Source organism: Monodelphis domestica, chromosome 1 (genome assembly GCF_027887165.1).
Source record: "Monodelphis domestica isolate mMonDom1 chromosome 1, mMonDom1.pri, whole genome shotgun sequence".
NCBI lineage: Eukaryota > Metazoa > Chordata > Mammalia > Didelphimorphia > Didelphidae > Monodelphis > Monodelphis domestica.
The window spans coordinates 252,970,888-252,994,939 of NC_077227.1; the positions used below are offsets into that span (position 1 = coordinate 252,970,888).

Below are 24,052 nucleotides of genomic sequence, written 5' to 3' on the forward strand. Positions count from 1 at the left end.
GTTAGATGGTACTTCATTCTAATAATTTTAGCTACCGTTTATATAGGGCTGTACAGGTTGTAAAACACTTCATAAATATCATTTTCTAAAAAAAGACTCTGACCTTGCCTTTGGAACCAAACGTTGGTTCCAAAGGCAAATGAGGTTAAGAGACTTGCCCAGGGCCACAGTCAGGAAGTATCTGGTCAAATTTGAACCAAGGACTTTCCAACTACAGGTCTGGCTATCTAGACACTGAATCACCCTACAAATATAATTTCATTTCAATCTCAAAATAACCCTGGGAGATATTAAACATTTTTCATCATCTACTATTTTAAAAATTATTTTTGCTATTTTTATTTACATTTTACAAATGAGGAAAAGGTTCATAAAATGCCTCAGGCAAGATTTGAACTCAAGTCTTCCTGACTCCAAGTCCAGCACTCTTACCCATTAAGCTTGCTAGCTGTCTCAGTAATGGGGTTATGTAAGATCTGTTGTTGTTCAGTCATTCAGTTATGTCCACCTCTTTGGACCATAACTATCCATTGAGTTTTCTTGGTAAGAACACTGAAGCGGTTTGCCATTTCCTTCTCCAATGGATCCCCTCACCTTTTATTTTGAGCCAGGAAGACTGTGTAAGATGTGCATAGATAATTACAATGCAAAGTGGCATATAAAGGTGAAATAAGAGGTACCGAAAGCCCTATGGGATGTCAAAGGAGTGATATAGGTCACATCTAAGCAGAGATATTGAGAAAAGCTTCATGAAGAAGATGGCATTTGAGCTAAACCAGGTAGGAATCATATTCAATTCATCATTAAGCACTTATTAAATGCTCACTGCATGCCAAACATTGTACCTAAGGTATTAAGGAAACAAAGACAAAAATGAAATAGCCCATAACCTCAAGGAAGCTTACTGGGGGAGGAAATGTGCCTCAGTTTTTCATCTGCCAAATGAGAAGGCTGGACTTGATGATCTTTAAGGTCCCTTCCTTTGCTGTTGTTCAATTGTTTTCAGTCATGGGTGACCCCATTTGGGGTTCTCTTGGTGAAGATACTGGATTCCTTCTCTAGCTCATTTTACAGATGAGGAAATTGAGGCAAAAAGGGTTCAGTGACTTGTCCAGGGTCACACAGCTAATAAGTGTCTCAGGCCAGATTTGAATTCAAGAAGCAGAGTTTTCCTGACTCCAGGACCAGAACTCTACCCACTGGACCATCTAAACTGCCCAGGGTTCCCTTCTAGTTCTACATTAATGATCCTGTGGAGGGAAAGGGGACCTCTTAGAGATGATGTGATACATTCTAGTCTGGGAAAAGGGAGATGGGATGTTGTATTGGCTGTGAGGAGCAACAAAAAGGTCAGTCTAACTAAACCAGAGTTTGTGAAGGGGGATTAATGTATGATGCTAGAAAGGAGGAGACCCAATTTACGAAAGGCTTTAAATGCCAAACAGAAGTTTATATTTGGTCTTCTCGAAAAAAAATAGAGCCACTGGAAGTTAAGTATGTGTGTTTAGGGAAATGATAGACTGATTTAGGGAGGGGAGATATCACTTTTTCATTCTAACAGGGAACCACTGGAATTTCAATGGAGCATGAGGGCAGGTGTAAAAGTCAGATTGATTTAGGAAATCATTTCTGTTCCACTCTAGGCTGCTCTTGAGACTCTCCTGGACTTTCTCTGCAATGCTCCCTTCATTTCTTCCTCCCCTTTTCTCCAATTCTGTTAAATGTATTGTCTTCCCCCATTGGAAGGAAAGCTTCTTGAGGGCAGGAATTGTTTTTCTTTTGGCATATATCTGTATTCCCAGCATTTAATACAGTGCCTGGAACCTATTAGCAAGCACTTGCTAAATGCTTCTTGACTTGAACTTTTTGTAATGGAATTAGGCATATATGCTATCAGACAGTCAATTTGTCAGTTTATTTTGGTTAATTTTATTTCCAAAGAGGGTTCTACTGAGGGATATTGGGAAATTAAAGTGATATTAGAACCGGTCCCACCCCCCCTCAAAAGCATGTTTTTTAAAAAATAATAATTTTTTGTGGAAACAATAAACACATTTCTCTTAAGAAGATTGGCTGAGGACCATTAGTATATATGATTTAATCCCAGATGAGTGGCAATCTAGATTTTGAGAATGACACATAAGGATCAGGATTCAAAATATTTACACTGATATTGTGACTCTGTGTGTCATGCTTTAAAGCAACTTTAAAGCTGTTTGGAAACCTTACACTTCAGTTCTTCGTAATCTCTCCAAGACAAGTACATGGTAAGTGCCATCCTCCTCCTCTTAAAAAAGGAAGAAACTGAGATACTATGAGATAAAGGCTCCCCTTAAAAACAAGCTTGCCAATTTCTGCCACAATTACTCTGAGCAGGTTCTAATCCTCATGCTCAGTTTGAGTGGCTCTTTCTCCATCTGTAATCCCTCATTTGGTGTGGTTACAAGGCAATGGACAGGAGGCTGGGGTCAGGATAAAGGCTATCACAAAGAATAGCAGCAGCAGCATGACTCTGATTTGTGACTGTTTATAATGGAACTACACTAAAATGGGCATAAAATCCAAGTAACAAAAGGCAAATAGGTCTCATACATTGTGGTGGTGGGGAAAATCCAGACAGAAACAGTAGATGTTTATTTTGTAATTACTTAAAATTGGCATATTCTCTAAAACATAAAAAATACATCATTTGCCATTCATGAAAGGAGACGATTAACTGGAGAATAACAATAACCATGAAAAATATATTTGAATTAACTCCAAGTTTAAGACTTTTTTTGGAGGGTAAGAATTCTTTGTATATTTACAGAGCTCTAACTTGGCATTAGCTAAAGCCAGATAATGCAAAATTACAAGCAATGCAAAGCCACTAAGGGAAAAGAGCAATTCCCTCTGATTTTGCTACCAAAAGCACCTAGTCTAAAAATCCATTTAACCAAGTACCATATTATGGTATAACATTCAAACTGTCTTCTCATAAAATGGTGGAATAGCTTTATTAGCTCTCAAGTCTTATTCCTGACAATTCCATAGCAAATCTGTTTCTAAATGGACCACAGACCATTTTAAAAAATCATGTACCAGGCTGTCAGTAGAATGATGGTTCAACAGGTACATTAGCAAATAGGTGACCTTAGATGAATGAACAAGGTCATCTTTATGCAAAAATTCTTCACATAAAAATCCTTACAAATAAAGAAATAAATGTACAAGAAAACATATAAGACATCATCAAAGGACCATTTCTAAATATAGGCTCACTCAAAGCTGTTTGCAAAGGCACTAGTATTTCTTAAAAATAATTTCTAATATAAATTTTGCTTCATGGTTGCCACATTCAGATAAACAAATAATATGGCTGATTGAACTACAATCTCTGCAGTTTCTGTAGAGTATGAGAATATGGCCACAGACATTTCTCACTGCACACAAAAACTTTTTTTAGTGTTTTATCTCTCTTCCCTCAACTCCCTGGAAACCATCTGTTGAGGAGACATCATATATATATATATATAATATTTTTTTAAGATGGCAATTTTACTTCAAAGGTTGTAGTTTTGTTAGCCATTTTTTGCTTGTGTTTTATGCTTCTTTTGTTTAAAATGTGCTTTTAAAACATAAATATATTTCTAACCTTTCCCCTTTCTAAAACCTTCAGATCACTGGTAGTACAAAGCTGAGGGAAGGGATGAGAGAAAATATAATAAGCAATATAATAACACAAGGGCAGGATAAGAGTGACATTATTAATAGACAAGTCCTTTACTATTTGTCTACGAAAGTTTGGCAAGATCAGAGGGCAGAAGTGAATGTAACACTGGCCTGCTTGATAGTCTCATACATTCTTTGACTTTAGGACTACAATTCCCTGAAATTAAATTTGGAACTCCAGAAACTTATGGCAATGTGTCTGACAAACTTGGGGCCTCCCATGTTTCCTGGTTAATAGTTATGAACCTGTGCTACATTTCTTTGTGAGATTACATATGTGAAAAACTTCTAAGCCCAATGAATTTGGGCACAGCCACCTTTCAACATAACTTCAGTCTCTAACCTCACTTGCCAGTTTTCTCTCCCAAAAAGAGGGAAGGGGGAAAAAAAGACATGAATAATAGGTGGAAGGTGCATGGTCGAGGGAGAAGACTGGTCTTAAAGTCCATCTGGATACAATATGGGTTCAAGTGCTACCTCTGATATACATTAGCTTTGTGACATAGGCAAATCACTTAACCCAAAAACTATCAGTGCCCTCAGTTATTGTCTCCAGTTATAAGTTAAAGGTGAATTACCAGTCTGCATTGGTTGAGGAAGTTTCCTTCCTCAACCTTGGGCAGCAACAGCTGCCCAAACTGATAAAATCCAGTTTAAAATTTTAAAAAGTAATACCATTTGCAACCTGAAATCAACTCAAATATTTATTATGGATGTCAGTCAACATTTTCCCAACTCTACAAACAAAGCACCATGTTGTCTAAGTGCTCTAGGGAGAATACAATATAAAATACATGTTCTCTGCCCTGAGAAAGATCACAAACTTTTGTCTTCAAAGTTAAAGAGCAAAAAGACCAAACATTTTTCAAGTAGGTGACTTTTATTTCTCTTTCAAATTTCACAGTCAAGTCAATTTCTGCAAAATTGCATCCTTCCTCCAAAAGACATTTGGTAGATCAATTTCTACCCTACAGAATTCACAGCTGTTCATGTTAATGTATGCACAACAGTTCTATTCCAGCTATAGGTAACATGAAATTGGGAGAAGGAGAATCATACGTCAATACTACGATTAGGAAAAAAAAAGAAATTAAAATGTTATCAATTACAAACTTCATTGACTTCATTTCCACAACCAATTTAATCCAACACCATTTTTTTTCTAGAAGCATTTCCTATGTTGTTCATAGTAACAGCTAAAATTCTATGGGCTGAAAATACACCTAAGATCCCTTTAGCATAAAATCTATGTCAAGATTGGCTTATCACTTGCAGAAAATGTTTGCTGTTTCATGGGATTATATATTAGCCCAACTATGCATCTACAAGACCAATGCTACTTACAGTCTTGTCCAATCAGTGGAGTAGATGTCTTCCTGATCAGCCCAAGAGTTGTTTTCCCATATGCAGATATGGCTTCTGTTCCAGTCTGTTCCCTCCACCTTCCCAAGCCTAGATTCTCTACTCAGATCTAGCTACTTACAGTTTCATAAAAGAGAGAAAAACCTATGCTATACAAAATTGTAACAAGGCTTCCAGCTTTGAGATGTCTAGAATAGAAAGATTTTCCTGAATCATGCTTCTTATTTCCATTTAGTAGTAAGGATTGATGATAGGTATCATCATCTTTTGCTATGACACCAAGCAAAATGCAAACCTTAACCTGGGAAGAAGAATCTAAGAAGCTTACAGCCCCATGGAGAATTTTTCTGATGAAATAAATTTGGTTCCCAGTAAGTGTTTTCAGTTTTGCCAAACAGTAAGGCTCATAAGTGGTGCCCAGGCTGTTCCCCAATGCACCTGGCTCTATAGCGTCAATGCCAAATTTAACTGCCAAAAGGAAGTTTCTTAGCAGGGCGCACAGTGTGCCACTACTCTAGTACCATACAAACAGATTTAGAGGAAGTAAGCAAGTCAGGCCAAGAGAGGAGTGTCAAAGGATGGGAGACTTTATTCAATGCCATAACTTGCTCTTGACTTCGCTTCCTCCAGAAAACACAAGGCAGGTAAAAATTTTACACTGATTAAAGGTAAAACTAGATATGGATAATAAGAATTTTTAATTCATCTGTTGCAGTATTCTTTTTAAATTAATTGTTTCAAAATCCTAATTTCTGAATGCCAAAAAGGAGAGGGGTATGGGTCCTTTTGCTGGGACCCATGAATGGAATTTTCTGTTGTATATTAATTATGCCTTTAAGATAAAGAATCTTCTGTAAACTTCCTTTTTGTTGAAAAGCTGAAATCTTTCTCTGCTGTCTGCATAATTAAAATTATTTCCTACACACAGAGATAGGCCTCAAGATGATGAGATATTTAGATCAAAAGATTAAAAAGTTTCCTGGGACTAAGACTTTGTCACCTAAAAACCTATTTTACCCTTCTTTGCCAACTGAAAAACATCACACTTTTATCAAGCCTAGAAAACCTGATCATATTCTTCCTTTTCATATGAACTTGGATCAGCTTCTAAGTCTCTAGGACAGCTTCAGCAAACTGAAACAGATGATGGAAGATGCTATAATATAATCAGTCTCTCTCTAATACTGGAAGCCAATTCAAGTTTTAGGATTTGAGGGGAAAGTGATAAGCCTGAAAAGCTCACAATCTCAGGAGAATTTTACTGAATTTCAAGGTATGCCCCATAAAAAGTCTCTCTTTAATTTTCTTCAACCTTCAGGAAGTATGGGAAGCACAGGGTTGACTTCACTTTAGGTATCCCCTCAAATTGACATGACAATTTTTAAACTTGATAAAGGCCCGGTTACCTCAGAGCTAAAGAGGGATAAAAGCAGAGCTGCTTGAATTAGACAGATACAAACAAAATGTACAAGTCTTGGTAACTTTCTCCAGGCTACCAAGCAAACAGTCAATTCATCAAAAACAACACTGATAGGTTCTTATTAGAGGATTCTAGATGTTATGTAATCCACTACACACTTCAGAAGTCTTAAATTATTTTGCTTAGTTGTAAGGCCTTAATGCAGAGTAATCTGGTTTGTAAGTAAATCTGTAGCTAATATTAGTCTAATGCTATTACACTTTCACCTCAGTTCTCAAGTTTAAGAAAATTAAATCTTAAGTGGTTAGGCTGCTTTGCACAGTATGCCAAACTTGTGCCAAAGGAATTTCAGGTTTGGATCAAGTGGCATTATATCTGTGAAACGTGGCAATAACTGGAACTCGGTGAGTAAAGATCCATAAGAACCACTTGGGTTCCCTCTCTCTGGTCTTACATATGCCACAAGACCCATTCTGTGTGTGTGTTTCTCATGTCTATGCATCTGTAAGCCTGTTTAACAAATGGGATGATGAGCAGGTAATTGCTAGGAAAGTTCAGAATAATCCATCCTCTTTTCCCACTGTGTGGACCCCTTATTCTTACCACTCAATCCACATAGGATCCAGGGATATCTCCAACCTGAGATTCCTGTTGAAGTTATGACATACCATGGGCATAGTGCACACACTAGCAACAAGAGCCAATTAATGGTAGGTTACTCACACAAGTGAGTCTTTAAACCATGTTCTGAAACTATTAAACAAAGATAAGGCTTCTCTAGAAGCTATGGGGGACAGAAGCAAATATCAGTAAGAAGTACTAGAATCACTCAAATGATGGTAAAATATGGTTCCTATACTATATGTTTGTATGAGCAGATAAAGTCTCAAAGTGACTTCCAGTTGGATTAGACACAGATGTTAAAGACGCTTGTAATTTGGCCCAAGCCTGAGGAGCATTGCCCTTGGTGGCCTCCATCAAGAGCTGGGTTTGCTCTTTCAGACGATCCAGTTCAATTTGAGTTGCCTGGTTCTGACGAATCAACTCCTTGGTTTTCAAAGTGATCTCCAACAATCCAGATCTGTGCAAGATCACCAAGGTGTTCCGGAAGCGCCTATGCTTGCTCTGCCGTTGCTCTAGGAAGGTTTCTGGAGAGTGGCAGAGCTGGTCTCCTGCTCCAGGTGGGCTGTAAGGAGCTGATAACATCGAAAGTGGCATGGGACTCTCTAACCCATGCAAAGTACTATCCGATGAACCAAGGGGACTAGCAGGGGAAGCAAAGGTTAAATTTGGGGCTTTAGCCATAGTGCTACTCAGTACTTCTTGACTATCAGGAACAGTCCGTAAACTTCTACTTGCCACCAAAGAGGACAAACTCTGCCGAACTGAATCCTGAGCAAGTTTTGTGCTGGGTGGCACTGGAGTAGAAGGATCAGATGGCAAAATACTAGTCTTGGTTGGCCCAGTGGAAGACAAACTTGTCCTGTGTCTCTCTGTACAGACCCGTTTCTGCATACTAGTTTCTCCTCTTTCCTCTGGGTTGAGGGCAAGGCCCCTCTTGCCTGGATGTGGAGCTATTTTGGTGTAAGAGTTTAGAATAGGCAAGTAATTCCTGGAGTCATTTTTCTTCTCACCAGCTAGGTATGGACTAACAGGAGGTGGCACAGATGGATGAAGGAATACTAGCTGTGGCTGAGTTGAAATCACTTCAAAAGAGGGCTGGACAGTCCAAGACTGGAGATGGGATGAATTTCTGCCCTGAAAAGAAAGAAGGAAAGGAACTGTATTACCACAATTTACACACATTAACAAAGCACCAATCAGAATTGGCAGAAAGGTTCATACATCTATCTCAACCCCACAAACATTGTGCCTATGACTAAGTTAGACCATATCACAGTGGTGATCTGAAAGAAGTAATTTCAAAATCGGTGTTTCTAACTACAAACCTTGCAAATAATGAAAAGCTATTTCATTTTAACACCTTTTCTAATGGAGAACAAACATTTTTATTCCAAAAGTGTCACTTAGTTGTCAGTAGCTGCAGTCATTGTATAATTAGGGTCATAGATAAGGCGATAATAAAGTATGATACAATTTCTGACATCAAGTTAAAATATGATGCCAACACATGAAATACAGGCTCAAGGTATCATCCTTTATTTCTCCCTCTCCATTGTTAACACCTAGAAAGTGCCATCTAAATTTACTGCTTCCACTTCCTTACCACCCACACAGTTCTCAACCTATTGTTGCAATTTAATTTCTAACTTCATAACTCTACTGAAATTCCTCTTGCAGGTTCCGGAAGATCTGTTAAGTGGTAGATCTGATGGCTTTGTATCAGCTTTTATTCCTCTCCCCACTCTTGATCTCTATACAGATTTTGGCACTGCTGACCATTCTCTTCTAGATACTGTCTCCTCAGGATTACAGAGACACAGACTTAAGAGCCAGAAGGGACCTCTGAGGTCATCTAATCTAACCTCCTCATTTTATAGTTGAGGAAATTGAGTCCAAGAAAGTGTAAATGACTTGTCCAAGGTTAAACAGATAATAAATGGCAGGACCGCAACTGGGAGTTCAGTCCTCTAATTTCTTCCTTAGCTGTGATAATTTCTCCTAGAGTTTCCCTTGTTGGATCATCAGTTATCTCCAGCTCCCTAAATAATGTTCCCCTAAAACTCTATCTGTCCTTCCTTTCTCAAAGTACTCTACCTTGGTCCCCATCCATTCCCGTAGGTTTAAATTATCACCTCTAAACATGACTCCCAAATCTATAAATCCAGCCCTAATCTCTGTTAAATTCCAGGTTCATATCACAAACTACTTGTAGGACGTTTTCACTTGAATATTTTGTCAGCAACTAAAACTTCACGAATTAAATAACTGAACATGATCATCTCTCCTAAATCTATTTCTCTCTTCAATTTCCCTATTTAGAAAACTACCATGTTCCTAAGGCATTCCAGTTTCGTTACCCCAAGCCAGTCATCTGTCAAGTTCTGTCCATTCTATTTCCATGAAATCTCTTCAATCCATACCTTTCTCTCCACTCAGACTGCTACTACCATAGTTCAGACCCTCATTATCTTCAACTGGGTCACTATAATAGCCAACTACTCAGCATCCCTGCTACAAGTATGTCCCCTGCCCCTCTTCTAATCCATCTTTTACACAGCTGCCCAAATAATCTTCTAGGTCTGATCATTTCACTTCCTTCGTTTAAAAAAAAAAGGTTCAGGAGCTCTCTACTGCCTCTAGGATAAAAGAAGAGCTCATCAGGCTGGCATTTAAGGTCCTCCCCCATCTGATTCCAACTTATCTATCTGACATGCAGCTAGATGGCACAGTGGAGAGAGCACTGGTTGAGTGATTCTGGGCAAACCTCTTTTCTCTCTCTCTCCCTCTCCCTCTTTTTCTCTGTCCCCCCTTATTTTCTGTCTTAGAATCCATACTGGGTATCAGTTCCAAGGTGGACGAGCAGTAAGGGATAGGCAATTGGAGCTAAATGACTTGCTCAGTCACATACCTAAGAAGTTTCTGAGGCCAAATATGAACCAAGGATCTCCTGTCTCTAGGTCTGGCTCCCTAGCTGCCCCTGCCTCTGTTTTACCAATTGAAAAAATTAGACAATAATGGCACCTTCCTGAGTTGTAGTTATCAAATGAGATAACAAAAGTGAAGAGCTTAGCTTAGCACAGTGCTTATTTCCATCCTACCGTTCCTAGTACTATTATTCATGTCACTCTCCTTTACACATTCTATATTCTAGTCAAATTGGATTTTGTTCTGTATGCTGGATTCAATGTCATCTCCTGCCTCCACTTATTTACATGAACCTTCTCCCATGCCTGGAAGATACTCTTTCCTCAGCTGTTTTCTGGAATCTCTATCTTCCTTCAAGGATGTATGGCTAACATGTTTGTAAGGCTAACATGATTTTGTCATTGTGTTATTAGAGAAATGGATATAACTGGATGCCATGTCTTCTGTTAAGGCCGAAACATCCAAGGATTCATGTTCTTTCATTTGTCTTCTTTGCTCCCTATCCTGTTACCAACATATATCATCGGTCTCCCATCCCAAATAGACCATAAGCTTCTGTAAAGCAGGGATTTTTTTCCTCACTGCTTTTATAGTCACAAAAATAGCATTTTATACATAGTAAGAATATAAATATTTGTTGAAAAAGGTAAAATATACTTCCATTTATAAACAGGACCCATTTCCTTACGTTTTCATACAATTGACTCTCAAGTTGGATGAAGCTTGAAGCAGATGACTGATTCCTGATTTTAAAACAATGAAATTTGAGACACACAAGTATCTGGTGATCTCTCTCTCATATCTGGATCTTTGAAGCACTGATTCAGATATGTCCTAACTCCTGCGGTTAATCCAGTTCCAGACAAATACTAAGGGGCTGAGTTTGTATTAGGATAAGCCCAAAGGGATCTTATAAAATGTCTAGGCCAATTTGAGGTCACTGTATATAAAATATAGCCAGAGATAAGCATTCAATTCTGTGGCTCAAGCCTATTCTGTGAGACTGATACACAGAATTTACTTATAAATAAACAAGAATAAATCTAAATCCCTAGGGATATTTTAGACTATGGATAAAACCTGAGGAGTGAAGTGACCAGGCTAGCCCAGAACACAGCAGAACTCCAGTCTGTTCCTAATCCAGACCCATAGTATAAAAGTGAGTCAGAATAAAGGGGAGATTTATAAGGTAAATAGCTGATTGCTTCACTCTATTCCAATCCTATGGATTTAGGATGCCCCCCATTTCATCTTTTTTTTAACCCTTATTTTCCATATTAGAATCAACATTATGGGGGGGCAGCTGGGTGGCTCAGTGGATTGAGGGCCAGGCCTAGAGACAGGAGGTCCTAGTTCAAATTTGGCCTCAGATACTTCCCTAGCTGTGTGACCCTGGGCAAATCTCTTAACCCCCATTGCCTAGCCCTTACAGCTCTGGGTAATTGGGGTTAAATGACTTACCAAGGGTCACACAGCTAGAAAGTGCCTCAGTTCAAATTTGAACCCAGGATTTCCTAGCTCCAGGTCTGGCTGTCTATCTACTCAGCAATCTAACTGCCCCTATCCCATCATTTTTCACAAAAATGCTTTCACTGGTATGCTTTAGCATAATATACTATATCTAGTGCCCTAAAGGACATCTGATTTAGTTATTAGAAATGCAAAATCATTTCAAGGCAAAGAATCACATAATTTGTGATCTAGAAGAAAAAGTAGATATCACATAAATAAACCCCCCATTTTTGCAACTGAGGAAACTGAGGCACAGTGAAATGATTTTCTCAGAGTAACAGCTAGCCAGTGAATAGAAGAACCCACAAAAGAGCAAAATAAAAATACATTAAACATCGTAGTCAAGGACAAAGTAACAATACTCAAAACAAGATTATAAACTGAACAATATGCTTCACAACCTATCCCATAACAACAAAATGGTTCCTCAAAAAACAAACAAAACACTTAGCAATGTGAGCTCCTGAAAATTAATTCTCAGTTCATGTCATTCCCTAGCATTTTCTATTCTGATAAATCTAGCCAATCACACTCATGAAGAATACTGCACTGCTGGAAAAGCACATTTATAACATAACCCTGGATCATCATCAATTTTCTATAGCTACCAGCTAGGTCTGCAACAAAGAAAAGCTGTGACCACATACACAAGAAAGAGAAGCAAAGGACCCAGAAAAGGGGTAGGAAGAAAAAAGAAATACCCCCAAATAAAAGACCACAAAGAAATAAGACTGGTGGTTCTGGGACATTCAAATTAGGTTTTATTTACTAACTTTGATGCTGCTTTTAATTTTCTCACTGAGGTCTAGTCTGCACTAGCAGCTGAGAAATGATATCCTGAACAAAATTCCTCTACAGTGTTACTAGGCTTCCTTGTTAGAAATCAATATTTTCTCCTGGGAAGTAGCAGGCAGTAGTTATAATGCTAATGTTTCTCATGAAATTAGAGTCATGTTCTTTTAATCATGCAACTAAAGTATAAAAGTCAAGCCTATTCAAAGCATTTTTATCTTCAACCAAGGATGGTCTTCACTACCATAAAAACCATGCTTTTCTGACAGCTGAGTCAGGTAAGAATAAAAAGTCCTTTCCTTAAATGATTTCAGGGCATAAACATTTTCTGTTCCTCAGCTTTTGTTATTCACAGATAGTTTCATAGTTCTACAGCTTAGCTTAAATTGTAAACTTAGGCCATTTCTCCCCTCCTTGTTACTCAATTACTATGTAATGTATATGATTATGCTATAATTAAAGTACAAATTCCCACATTTCTTTGCACTTAACTGCTAACTGTGAAATCTGGAGACAAGGCTATTGGTAAACAAAAGAGTTCATCTGTCAAACAAATGTGAATGGTTGCTCTTGTCCTCAGACTTTTTGGCTACCCTAGTAGGCACAATCTTCTCTTTTATTTGTGGGTATGCAGTATCTGTTTAAACTGTTCATACAAATTTTCAATTCTAAAGATGAAATTCTAGGGTTATTAAAATCTTCTAAACCACTGTCCCACCTTAATCACATCTCTTTTGACTTCTATCCTTTGACAGCCAAATAAATATCTAAATCCAACAAGACTGACTTTATACATCACCTTTTCATATTTGCCATGCTAAGAAATACTGGACTGATCTAGTAATTGGTAAGGCAGTACTCTAAAACAAACAAAAAAAAGGTTTAGGATGTAACACTAATAAACATGGAGGATTCTTCTCACTCTGAAATGACAAATTATTATATTTTACTTCTTGCCTCCATTATTTCAAGTCAACAGAAGATTTTTCTTTGTTTTCTCTCTGAAATTGCTATCTAAAAATGTTAAATACCTATAAGATTGCTTATCTTGAAGATCTGCATTGCAGGACAGATTCCTTTGTACATAATAAAAGGACTACCAAATGTGTTACATGCCAAAGTTCTCATAACAATTTTTTTTTGCCATGTCAGTGAATGGAAGATAACATTTTTACCCTAGTAGAGAATTTCAATACTAATCTATTCTCTTCTAGCATGTTCCTAAAACCTTTGCTTTATACTGAAGACAGATGAGAGGAAGATAGGCCCTCAATGAATAAGCCTCTCTTTATATTTTTAATCTCCTAGAAAAAAAGAGGTATATATATATATTTTTAATCCCTTATCTTCTGTCTTAGAATTTATGCTTGTATTGGTTCCAAGGCAGAAGAGACATAAGGGGTAGGCAATGGGAGTTAAATGACTTGTCCAGGGTCATACAGCTAGTATGAGGCCAGATCTAAACCCAGGATCTCCTGATTTCAAGCCTGGCTCTCAATCCACTAAGTCACCTGGCTGTCCCCAAAAAGATATCATTTATATTCCTGACTCCAAGTGGCCAAATCAGAGTAGAATAAAGAATATTTTAAACCCAGAAAGTATAGACTTAGGATACGGACTTACAGAGACATTCTTCAGTGATCCTTACCTGTTTGACCAACACATTTTTCATGACAACCATTGGAGACAGAGCAGGAAAGGAATTACTTGCTATTGTGGAGTTCTGCCGAGGCCCATCTTCTCCATGCCAGCTTAGGGTGTTCAGCATATCCTCGGAGTCCATTTGCTCTGCAGAGCTTAAGCACTCTGAGCTTCCATCTGATATTCAGAAAAGTCAGAAAAGTAGTTAATTGAGGCTATAGGCAGCCACTAGACAACTTGCCTTCTACCTCAGAACACTGAGTTCTGGGTTTTATTCAATGGTCACTGATTTTTGTTGATAAGAGGCTCATATTAAAATAAATGTTATTTGATGGCCATATGGTACTCAATAATTGAAGTAAGTTGTGAGTTTTCAACTAGATCCCTCTAGGCAGGAATTCACATTTTGACCCCTATCATCAGAAGAAGCACAAACTGAACCTTAATGAAAGTCTCAGGAGGGGATTTCTTATATATGAAATTAGTCTTTTTAGCTTAGGTTTAAGAACTACAAGGAAAATTTGCATGTTCTTTGTGCCTTTCTAATCTAGGACCCCAATAATTCTTAATTTAGAATATATCTAACGTTCCCATATTCCCAATATAAAATATATATTCCTAGATAAAATGCAGAAAATATGTTGCTAATATTGTAGAGAAAATGAAATCCCAGCCTATTTTAAATGTAGTTATATAGCAGCATTCCAAGCTTTGTCAATAATCATCAACAAAATCAAACATTTTATACAGAGAAAGACAAGGATTTGCCTTATGAGATTCTCGTATAAGAAACTTGTGAAATTCTGTTGTTTTTGAATATTTTAAATATATATATGATATAAGTATATATGAATATATACATCTATACATAAATAAAATTTAACAAGATAATAAAATTATTTTATGTCTTTGCCCCTTTTGTACTTTTTGTTTTCTTCTGCAAGTTTTTAAAAATATTTATTAATCTTTTAAAAATGTTTCCCTATCACCCAAATCCCGGTAAAACACCCCAAGAACTATAGAAGAGGTAATACAAAGGCTAAGAATAAACAATGCGCTGACTCTCCTAAAAGTTACTTTCTGACAAACAAGTTATTTTAGCACATCGCACAGTAATTCTATTGTGCTGATTCCATAACCGTTAACGATTAACAATGTGTGATAGTGTTTTTCCTGCAGTCTGATAAACCACTCGTGAGGAGAAAACAGCTGAAACAACAGAAGCATGAGTATTGAAATATTTTTCCCTGCAACCACCTGCAACACTGGGAAGCCTCTGGTTTGAAGCTCAGAGATCAAGTTGTAACTAGATGTCCCATCCTCCTGACATTGTCAGTAGCTACTCTGAATGTAATATTACTGTGTGACATCAGAATAACTATTTTAGAGTTTAAATATTTATTCTATGTATAAAAGTGCCTCATTTCAGTCAGACAAATAAGTTATGAGTGCAGGAGATTTTGCAAACATATTGTTATGGTTATAATGGATAAAAAGTAACAGAAATATTTTTAACCTGAAAATCCAGAGTCCTTATCTGAGTCAGCAGCCGCCATGTTGAAGTGATGAGCCATTTGTTTCCTTTCCATAACTTTGCCAAGTTTAGCCAATAATCTTCTAGGGCTACTTCTGGGTGGGTCTTTTCTTTCCATACTTTCACTATGCGGGATGAAGATTCATCAGTACTCTTTCCATCTGGACAACAGTAGGATAACAAATAAGAAGTCCTTAATCCTTTGGAGTTGAAGAAAGCAACTTCAATGGTGAAAAGAAAATCACTCATGCACAGAGACTAATCTTACTGGGTTCATATATGTTTTCTCATAGGGCCCAGGGAACAAAATCTTAATATATTTAGCAGACTAATTTCTTCCAGACTTCAAATTTATTAAATTCTTACCTTCTCTCTTAGAATCAATATTAAATAGGCCCTGGTGACTTGCTCAGGGTCACAAAACTAGGAAGTATCTGAGACAAAATTTGAACCCAGGACCTCCTCTCTCAATAGACTGAGGCTTCTGGAGACAAAAGAGCTACTTGGCTTCGGATGGGATCTGTCTCCCACCTGAAGTGGATGTTCATTGTCTGGCGAAGTGGGAAAAGGGGGAAACCTCTCCTGTGACAAGGTCAAAACCTGGGATTTCTACCTTTAAACGAAGTAAACTGGGGATTTCTATATTTCCATGTTGACAATGTTTTTAGATAAAGTCCTACTTCATAGTACAAAAATTATGGTCTCAAGGCCTAGCCCAGACCACCTCCTACAGTGCCCAGGCTTTCTCTTATTACTATTACTCTTCTGAGTACTTTGTCCAAACTACCCCAAAGGTAAAAGGTATTTTAATCCATTCCAGCATCTAGAGATTTAAAGGTAGTTTTCACAAAAGATTCAAACAAGTCTTTGTGAAGTATAAAGCTACAGAGCTTTATTATTATGGAAAAGTTCTAATTTGTACAAAAAAGACCTAAGATTTGATTGGGAGGGAATGGGGAGGAGATAAGGAGTGTTTGGCTAGTTGACTCTGGGTTGGTGGTTTTAGTCAGGAGGAGGAAAATGCAGAGAGGGTCAAAGAGGAATACTGGAAAAGCTGTTCCTAGACTTGACATACCTAGCTGTTTCACTGTCTGTCACTCCTAGCTGTTCAAGATATTTTACTGAAGGAATGTGAATTATTACTCAGGTGTGTCTGATGTTAAAGCCAAGGAGCCCCTACAAGCCTGGGGTGTGAAAGTTTCCAGAAAGGTTCACAAAGAGAGAGTATTAGGTAGGAGGAGGGGGTAGGGTACCTGGCAGAGGTGACTTGCTTAATAAGTGCTAAGAAAGGTTTTGAGGACTCTCAGAAGATAAAAGCTTAGAGATAATCAAGGTAAATTAATGTACAGGAAATTAACAGTAACATCTCTATTTATATAGAACTTTATGATTTACAAAGTACCTTCACATAATCATTTCATGACAACCCTAAAAAGTAGGCAGGGTAAGGATTGTTGCCCCTATTTTGAAGATAAAAAAGCTGGACCTCAGAAAAGTTAAGGGATGTGGCCAAGATCACATGGCTAGTCAGTGGAAGAGCCTGGAACAGAGGCCAAATTGTTAAATGTTGAAATGGGTCACAAAGTTAATCAATCACACAATTGACAGACCAGTGGAAGCTGAGATTACTTCAGACTTTTTGTTGTTGTATCTTTCAGTTGTGTCGAATTCTTTGTGACCCCATTGTGTTGTGTTTTGGCAAACACAAACCACTAATAAATAAATGGAGGGAGGACCCAAACTAAAATTAAACTGAAATTAAGGGTGTTTAAAACTTGCCCAATTCCTTACTGACTAGATGAGAGGGATTTTCTAAGCAGAGATACTGAAGTGATTTGTCATTTCCTTTTACTTATTTTATTATTTATCATTTGTAAAGATGAGGAAGCTGAGGCAAACAGGGTTCAGTGACTTAACCAGAGTCACACAGCTAGTAAGTATCTGAGGCCAGACTTGAACCCAGGAAGAGGAGACTTCCTGACCTCAAGCCTGGCACTCTATCCACTGTGCCATCTACCTGCCCACCTCAGATTTAGCTCTTTCAAAAAGGTCCTTTTAAGATCAACAAAGAAAATGCTAAATGGTTATTACAGAGTTGGCATTATGGGGCACAAAAAAATAGCACTTGGGGGGCAACTAGTATTGATTATAAGATGGAAGGTCAAGGTTTAAAAAAAATAACAGCTAAAATAGCACTTGAAAAAATGTAATAAAGAAGTTTGAGTATGAGTATCTAAGATTCTTATGACATTTTAAATTCATAATTCTTTTTACTTCATTCTGTAAGATTTATGGATTTTTTTTTTTGCACTGTTGGGATAAAACTTTTATTTTCTTGTCTTCTTAAATGTTTTTACATTACCCAGTTATCTACAGAAGACAATTACTGGTTAAAAAATAAGCCTCCCCAAACTAAAAAATGAAAACTGAATTTGTTGGACTAGAGTGAGTCAATTAATTGTATGTCATAAATTGTTAGGTCTGTTCCAAGACTTAGTTTAGTAGTGGAGGGGTCTCAGTCAATAGTGACTAGAGGATTTCAAAAGGCTTCATGGAGAAGGGAGTGCTTGAGCCCAATCTTGAGGGAAAAAATCTATTCTATAAAGAGAAGGTAAAGCCTGATAGAATTCCAGGCATGGGAGATGGTCAGGGCAAATGCACAGATACTATGACAGCAATGCCAAGAACTTTTGGCAAACACAAACCACTAACAAATAAATGGGAGGAGGACCCAAACTAAAATTAAGGGTGTTTAAAACTAGCCCAACTCCTGACTGACTAGATTAGAGAACATCAGGGAGCTCAGCCAGTCTGAATAAGAATAAATTTCACAAAGTATGGTTATTTAGTGAAACATTAGACTAATTTCTAACCATCAAGATTCCCTAGAAAGTTCACCCATTTATTTATTTACCCCTTTTTTTAATTAAATTTTATTTTTTTCAATTACATGTCAAAACAACTTTTGACAATTGTTTTCTGGTATTGTTTGATTCAGATTCTCTCCCTCCCTTCCTACTCCCTCTCCCTGAGGCAGTAAATATAATCTTATATAGGTTATATCAATGTGTTCAAGCAATTTCATAGTTCCATATTCCCATTCATTCGTTTCTATGTTCATAAAAAGAAAACAGAAAATGAAGGCATCATCTCTTGCGTCAAACTGTGCCAATGTAATTTCTCTCTACTCAATTACTATGAAATTTGACAGGTTGGATAAGCCAGATAAAACAGTAGATTAAAATGTATAACTGTACCTCTAATTAAATCAGGCTCTTTTTTGTGAAATGCAACAAATGTACACATTCAAATTTTCTTCAAAGAATAATGTGATGAAATTAATTGCAGGCCTCTTAAAAATGAAACTAGATGGGGCTTGCTGATGGTCAATCAGTATAATTCAAGGATCAAAATGAATATTTGAAATTAGGAAAGGAGTTCCTTACCCCAATTTTGTAAAGAAATCAATACAAAGTTTTATATATTAATAGCAATGTGTTGTCTGAATGAATAGTCAACATTAGCATAGCTCTTTTAATAAGTTTTTTTTTTAAATCACTGTCACTATTGTACAGTCAACAATTACAGATTAGATTTTATTTGGTCATACACAAAAATGGCAGAGCAAATTTGATTGCAGAATTGGAGAGAAGTAAAAAGAACTGTGGAGAGATTTCCAGATCATAACAACTTAGATTTGGAGTCAGAATGGACCTTAGATGCTATCTCCCTCATTAAGACCCCCTCATTTTACAAAAAGGCAACTAGATAACACAGTGGAAAGAATACAAGACTTAAGTGTCAGGAAGACCTAAGTTTAAATATTCCTTACTAGTTGTTTACCATAGGCAAGTCACTTAACCTCTTGGTGTCACATCTATACAATGAGGATAATACTCTCCCAGAGATGTGGAAACCAATTCAATTAATACCTGTAAAGTGCTTTCAAACCATAAAGTGCCATATAAATGCTAGCTATTATAATAACTGAAAATGAGAAAAATGAAGTAAAGAGAAACATGAAGTAGCTTGCCTAGTGTCACTTAGCAAGTAAATGTTTGAATCAGCATTTAACTCCAGGTAGTCCTGACTCCAAGTCCAGCATTATATTCCCTATACCAAGCAGCTTTTTCAAATGGAATTTGAACCCAAGTCCTCTGTCCACTGTTTCACTATGTGTGTACAATATCTATAGACATAGAACATTTGTGGTAGTTATAAATAAAAAATTCAAAATATATTGTAGCATGGTAGACAGAGTACTTTTTTAATTAAAATTTTTATTTAATTAATTTAGAATATTTTTCCATAGTTACATGATTCATGTTCTTTCCTTCCCCTCCTCTGCCCCCTCCCCCATAGCCAACATGCAATTCTACTGGGTTTTCCTTGTGTCATTGATCAAGACCTATTTCTGAATTATTAATAATTGCACTAGAATGATCGTTTAGAGTCTATATCCTCAATCATCTCCCCATCAACCCATCTGATCAAGCAGTTGTTTTTCTTCTATTTCTACTCCCACAGTTCTTTCTCTGAATGTGGATAGTGTTCTTTCTCATAAGTCCCTCAAAATTGTCCTGGATCATTGCATTGCTGCTAGTAGAGAAGTCCATTACATTTGATTGTGCCACAGTATATCAGTCTCAGACAGAGTACTTTTGATGTAAACCTCTAATGTAAAGATTTTTTTTTTCCTTCCTCTAAAGAACAGATATCATTAATGGCCCAATGAGATTCAAATGAGACAAGACTAAAGGGCTACACTAAACCTTTACTTTTTTTCTCTCTGTGGAAACACATTCTTTTCAATGAATAGTGATGAGGAGAAAAATTAATCACTGAACAAAAAGACTTCATTAATAAATAGAATCATATGAGGCACTCAAACAGGAGAGAGCAGATAGACTGACGGGATTTATTATTAATGATCTCAGATTGAGAGCAACACAAAATGGCAAAATATCAAAACCTATCACTGCTTTGCTTTTCTCCCTTCTAAATTAAGTGCAAATCTAAATGGCTACTGGCAAACCAGAAATTGAAAATCCATTGCTTAACTTTTTGCTTCTAAGTCATCAGTTCATTTCTAGCACAAGCTAATAGTGGCTAAAATTACTTAATAGTCAACTAAAGTCCCAATGTGAAAGATATTAGGGTTATTTCTCTAGGACGTTATTAAAATTTGAACTTAACCAAAACAAACTGTCACAACTGGCACTAATTAGGCCTTGTATTAGTAATACATGTATTGGTAATAAATGTAATAGTTCTTCAGGGTTCTCAGAGTACTAAAATCTCACAAAAGGGCAAAACAACAAAAAATAATTTGTATAGTGTTTTTCCTATTAACACATCTGTTCAAATCTATTAATGGAAATCACATATTGCAATTAATTTCTAAACTATGTCTTATAACTATTAGCTATTGTTTCAGCATGTCTGTATAATATCTATAAACATAGGACATTTGTGGTAGTCAGAAATAAAAAATACAAAATAACGACAGTGTTCTAGTCCATCATTTTCCTGAAGCTTTCCGTAACACTTCTGGTAACTCATCCATAATTTAAAGGCCTTCACAGTTTCCTAATCAAAAGTTTGTATCTCCAAATAAAGGACAAATATCATTTGATCCCCAACTTAGTCTACTTTAAGCCCCAAAGATATGAACTACTTTCTCTCTTCCAAGACAGAAACTAGAAAGTAACTCATTCTGAGGAGAGAATCAGGGTGTTAGTCATGGGATCATAGACTGAGAGCTGGAAGGGATTTTAGAGGGCATTGAATCATTTTATAGATTAGGAATCAGAGGTATAGAGTTTAAGTGACTTGCTCTACTTATATCAAAAGCAGAATTTGAAGCCAGGTCTTCCTTACTCAGGTCCATTAACTCACTATGGTGTATAATATGTTTGATGAAGGAAACCAAGCAAGTAAATTAAACGAATATAGGGTAGAAATTACACTAATCCACAAATGTTTATCTGTGCCTTCATAGCCCTAATCAGCTAAAGAAGTGATCCCCAATAAACCTGGGCCCAAGGGGCAAAAAATAGGAAAACCAAGTATAAGTGGAACAGGTATATTATATTTTCAATTTACCAAATTCTGTCTATTTGACTTTCCTTAAGAGTTCAATATATATATATTTTTAAATCCTTGCTTTTTCTTAGAATTGATTCTAAGTATCAGTTCCAAGGCTGGTAAGGACTAGGCAATTAGGGTTAAGTGAATTGTCCAAGGTCATATAGCTAGGAAGTATCTGTAGTCACATTTGAACCTAGGACCTCCTGTCTCTGGGCCTGGCTTTCTATCCACTGAAAGGTTAAGAACTGGGCATGAACAGAATACTTAGGGTTGTATAAAATATAACTCTTGACAAATAAAAGCATAGAATAAATATATCTAAAAGAGTAAAGTAACAATGTGTCCTAAGTTTATTCTGAATCTTGAATTTCTTAAGACATGATTATAGATCAACATTAGTGTATTCTAATAGACAGGAGAAAGTAACTAAATTTCTAAAACTTAAATATTCTCTTTTACATCCATTTCTACCTCTTTATGTTACTCCTAAACCAATCCTTGTGCTACTTGCAGGAGGATATGCTTTACTCCACACAATTTCCTGGGTTTAGTACAGTTCATCAGCTCACTTTACTGTCTCCCTTCAAAAAAGAGGATGACAGAACTTCACCTCAATTCCCCATCTGTTAAAAGAAGCATTTCAGTGACAATGACCACCTACCCATTCCTATCTGCCCACATTACATCTGTTCAAATCAGCATCGACCAGTCTGTCAGCTCAGCAGGGCAGAACAGGGCCAAACCTTGGGTACTGTACTGTGACTGGCAAGCTACCAGCTCAGGACAAACACCCGAGCAACATATACTGCAAGGATTTCTTGAACAAACAACAAGGAGGCTTTTTCACACCTGCACCCCAAACACCAAACAGGATTGCAGGCTTCCCTCTCAACCAAAAGGCACAGTCTCCTTATTCCAATCCTCTCTCCTTTTCATTCCCCTTCCTCCACCTCTCAATAATACTTCTTCATCTACCTGCAGCCTTTTCAACACTCTCTTGTCCTTTACTTGGGGGTAGCCTTGTTCCCCTCAGGATTTGTCAAGGTATTCCCAACCTCTGTTCTTCCCCATTATCTTCTAAGTCTCCTGTATATGTTCCCTCCTTACCATTTGTCCCTTTCCCTTTATTTTATTTCTGCTCCACCCACTCTTCATCTCTTTCCTCCATCCTCCCCCTTTCCATCCCCTCATTCTCCCTTCAGCTTAGCCCTCTTCACTTCACTCTCCCCAATTCCTTCCCCTCCTCTGGCACCTCACTCTCCTCATCCTCATTTCTCCCTTCCCCTTATTATCTCAACACCTCACCCTCCCCAACTTCCCTTTTTTGCTTCACCACTTGCACTTTTCTTGCCCTTCTCTCTTCAGGCATCTTACCATGGTACATAGAGCACTGGATCTGGATTGAGGACTAGGGGTTAGCAAAAAGTCCCTTAACTCTGTGGCTCATTTTCCTCGTGTGTAGTTAATGCCAACCTCAAATGCCTGTTCTCGTGTGTAAGTAACGCTTCACAAGGTTGTTGTAAGAATCAAATAAAATAACGTATGTAAAGTGCTATACAAATGTCAGGTTGTCCACACCTGCCCCTCGATCTCAAGTCTTCCTCCTCCTTCACTTTTACTTCCCCTTGGCCTTTCCTCCTCTCCCCTACACCACCACACAGCCTTCCCTACCTCCTTAATTTTTTACAGGATTGAAAGCTAAAAGAGATCTTATCGATCCTTCACACAAGGCTCTTCATTCTACAGGTGCACTGAGGTCCAGGGGGGTTAAGTGACTTGCCCAAGGTCACACAGGTCGGGTTTCGATGCCAAATCTTAGGTCTCTGAATCTTTCTTTCTAGCCCCCGACCCGTCCTCTTCGGTTCCACCACATGGCCCTATCTCCTACTCGGAGTCCTGGATCCTGCTGCTTTCCCAACTTTCCCCTTCTCCGCCCCTTTCCCTTTAAGCCCTCGGGGCCTTCTCCGCTCACCCTCTCACCTGGGGCAGGGGTCGCTACTCCAGGACCAAACACAGCCTGTCAGGTGGCGCATGCGTGAATCAGACCCCAAGGCACCATGACAACCCTCGTCATCGTCTTTGTCGTAATCTCAGTGGAGAGTTTCCCTCCCACCGCTTTCCCAACCCCTCCGCCTCCGTGAGGAGCTTCCCTAGCCACGTGACCCAGCAAACCAACCATAGGAACCATTAAGACTGTTCCGCTCTCCTAGAAGGGCCCCTTCGCAGACATCCCCCGCCTCCTCCACAGGAAACAGCTGCTTTATTGGAAAGTCAGCCCGCCCCACCTTGCACCGAGATCGTACTGTGGCGGGACGAGAGGGCAGGTCTACGCCATTCGCGAGGCACGTCTTGTTACTGGAGAGTGTCTTTCCTGTTTGGAGGACATCTCTATGGTTAAAAGGAACGCGGAGGGGGCGTGCGAGCACGCCTATTGACGCCGC

General features: G+C 37.9%; 2 protein-coding genes across 8 annotated transcripts in view; both read right to left on the reverse strand.

Annotated features, from left to right (window-relative positions):
* TMEM63C (transmembrane protein 63C) overlaps nt 1-5,191 on the reverse strand; it is a 230,531-nt gene extending 225,340 nt beyond the window's left edge. For 3 of the 4 annotated variants that reach the window (XM_056810622.1, XM_056810619.1, XM_056810621.1), the window contains exon 1: nt 5,056-5,187. The gene's annotated coding sequence lies outside the window, so the exon portion shown is untranslated. Of the gene's footprint in view, nt 1-5,055 lie in introns of all 4 variants that reach the window. The other variant, XM_056810623.1, reaches the window with a different exon arrangement.
* CIPC (CLOCK interacting pacemaker) lies at nt 4,573-24,052 on the reverse strand. 4 transcript variants are annotated; one of them, XM_007472765.3, is made up of 4 exons: nt 23,592-23,834; nt 15,504-15,682; nt 13,995-14,164; nt 4,573-8,251 (listed from the first exon to the last, which is right to left on the reverse strand). In XM_007472765.3, exons 2-4 carry the CDS (start codon nt 15,637-15,639, stop codon nt 7,352-7,354), a joined length of 1,206 nt encoding a protein of 401 aa, XP_007472827.2. In that variant the 5' UTR covers nt 15,640-15,682; nt 23,592-23,834; the 3' UTR covers nt 4,573-7,351. The 4 variants fall into 4 exon arrangements, with proteins under 4 accessions (XP_007472827.2, XP_016283750.2, XP_007472828.2 ...); XM_016428264.2 differs by having other exon boundaries at nt 23,584-23,766; XM_007472766.3 differs by lacking the exon at nt 23,592-23,834 and adding an exon at nt 23,915-24,052 and having other exon boundaries at nt 7,328-8,251.

Coding starts and splice junctions, on each gene's coding strand:
- CIPC (XM_007472765.3), bottom strand. CDS start 15,639: ATGGAAAGAAAAGACCCACCCAGAAGTAGCCCTAGAAGATTATTGGCT. Junction 14,165..15,503: donor TAAGGACTCTGGATTTTCAG/GTTAAAAATATT, acceptor TCTGAATATCAG/ATGGAAGCTCAGAGTGCTTA. Junction 8,252..13,994: donor AAAATGTGTTGGTCAAACAG/GTAAGGATCACT, acceptor CTTTCTTTTCAG/GGCAGAAATTCATCCCATCT.